Genomic DNA, 1,801 nt, shown 5'->3' with positions numbered 1-1,801 from the left:
GCTGGAGATGGAGCGTGTCGGGCTGGGGTGGCCAGGAGAGGGATAGCGTCTTCTCCCTCGGGAGAACAGAAACCTGATCCTGCCGGCACCCGCTTTCCTTCCCCCCTCCTCATTACTCATTTCCTGCCCCGGAGGGGCCTGGGTTCCTGGGTAAGCTGAGTCACAGAATCTTCCTTTGCATCTAGATCCTGGTGCCTCAGCCCCTTCCGCGAGTCCCCAAGATTCCGGCTTCAAAAGATAAAGAGGTGAACAAGCACGAGAGCCGGGCTCCACCTGAGCTTGAGCGAAACGGACTGGGGTGGGAACCTCGATTTGCCAGAAGGTTGGGGAGAACGACCTCCACCTCCCCAGACTGTCTCCAGACCGGGCCGCAAGGGAGGAAAGCAGCTGGACGTCGGGGGCTTTGGGGCCAGAGGACTCACGCGGTGAGCAATCCGCAAGCCCGCTGGCGGCGGCGACGGTGCTCAGTCCAGGGTGAGAAGCTGCAGCGGTCGGGCCGGGGTCCCTCCTGTCGTAGCAGCTGCTCGACGAGCGTAGGGGCCGCCAGGTACACGGTGCGCACCGTCCCGAAGCTGGCCAACCACACCGGCCCGAAGCGCGCGGCGCCCTGCACCTGGGAGAATGCGAGCGGCGGACCTGGAGATCCGGGCCGGGAGGTCCCGGCTTGGCCTGCGCCAACTACAAGGGCGCTGTTTCGGGTATGAAAAGGGGAGCTTCTGCTCCCAAGTGGTGTATGGCTCTGATGCTGCAAACCCCTCTCCTTTCCCTCACTCCCCATCCCTAGTAAGTCTGGGTGTGATGGGCAAAACGGAGAAGCTGGGCGCAAAGCTGACTTTCAGCACCTCTCTTTGACCACCTGGGCGGATAAATCCCTAAAGGCTCCTCCCGTGGACTGTTCATCTTAGGACGAGCCCCTCCTGAAGGTATAGGAGCGTACTAGCTTTAAGAGAGTCCCGCCTCCCGCGCACTTGTTCTGGATCTGCGAGCCTCCAGACGCCTGCATCGCGAGAAGGGGCGTTTTGAACGCACTCCTCCGCGGGGTATCCAGAGGACTCCGCGTCTCAGGAGCCACCGGCCCCAGTCCCAACTTCGTCTTTTCCGTAACGCATGGGCATCCGTTCCCACCGGCCCTCCTTGCTACGTTCTGCACTAGGGTTTGTGAAAGCCAACCTCCCCAGCTTTCAGTCGTGGGAACGGCGCCCCATTCTACCTGCAGCTCGTGTAGCCGTGACAGCCCCCCTTTGCAGAAAAGCTCCGCAAGGAAGCCGGGCGTGGAGGGGCCTGGGATGTCCGCCAAAACCCGGGGCGCTGAGTCGGAGCCTCTGGAGCCCAGTGAGGCGCCCAGCTCAGGACAGCGGACGCGATGGAACACTCTGGATGCGAATTTGAGGGTCTGGGTCATGGTCTGGCTCCGGAACCCACCAAAGCTCGCTCCTCCAGAGCATCTTGCCCGGCCTCTATTTAACTCTTGGGCGCGGTAGTGGCGACGCCCCCTCCCCGAGCTCCTCAGCCAATCCTCTCTCCTGAGTGGTCAATGCTGGGGATTAGCACCCAGAAACAGCAGGCGGGGCTGGAGCGGCCAAGGCAGCTCCCTTGGGTCTCATGTTACCATGACCCTCTCGGGAGGCGAGGCTTGCCTCAGTTTCTCCTGGGCTGGTGCCCTAGTCCATCAGCCTAAAGATCTCTTCCTCAGAAAGTCTATTTGGTGAGGTTTAGTTGACCAAGATACAGACTCGGTCTCTGGTGTTCCCACCACTTCCCCAGGGAGCTCGGCCCGCTCCACCACCACTACCACCATCCC

The 1,801-nt window shown here is 61.7% G+C and overlaps 1 protein-coding gene across 1 annotated transcript; it reads right to left on the bottom strand.

Annotated features, from left to right (window-relative positions):
• Positions 1–116: 116 nt before the first annotated feature.
• Positions 117–1,795, bottom strand: LOC104999647 (25-hydroxyvitamin D-1 alpha hydroxylase, mitochondrial-like). The gene is made up of 3 exons (XM_010855211.1): positions 1,211–1,795; positions 423–613; positions 117–228 (listed from the first exon to the last, which is right to left on the bottom strand). The coding sequence occupies exons 1-3, from the start codon at positions 1,400–1,402 to the stop codon at positions 117–119; spliced, it is 495 nt and encodes a 164-aa protein (XP_010853513.1). The 5' UTR covers positions 1,403–1,795.
• Between the last annotated feature and the right edge of the window lie 6 nt (positions 1,796–1,801).

Source organism: Bison bison, unplaced genomic scaffold (genome assembly GCF_000754665.1).
Source record: "Bison bison bison isolate TAMUID 2011002044 unplaced genomic scaffold, Bison_UMD1.0 scf7180017864359, whole genome shotgun sequence".
Classification (NCBI taxonomy): domain Eukaryota; kingdom Metazoa; phylum Chordata; class Mammalia; order Artiodactyla; family Bovidae; genus Bison; species Bison bison.
This window is presented reverse-complemented; position numbering and strand designations above follow the sequence as displayed.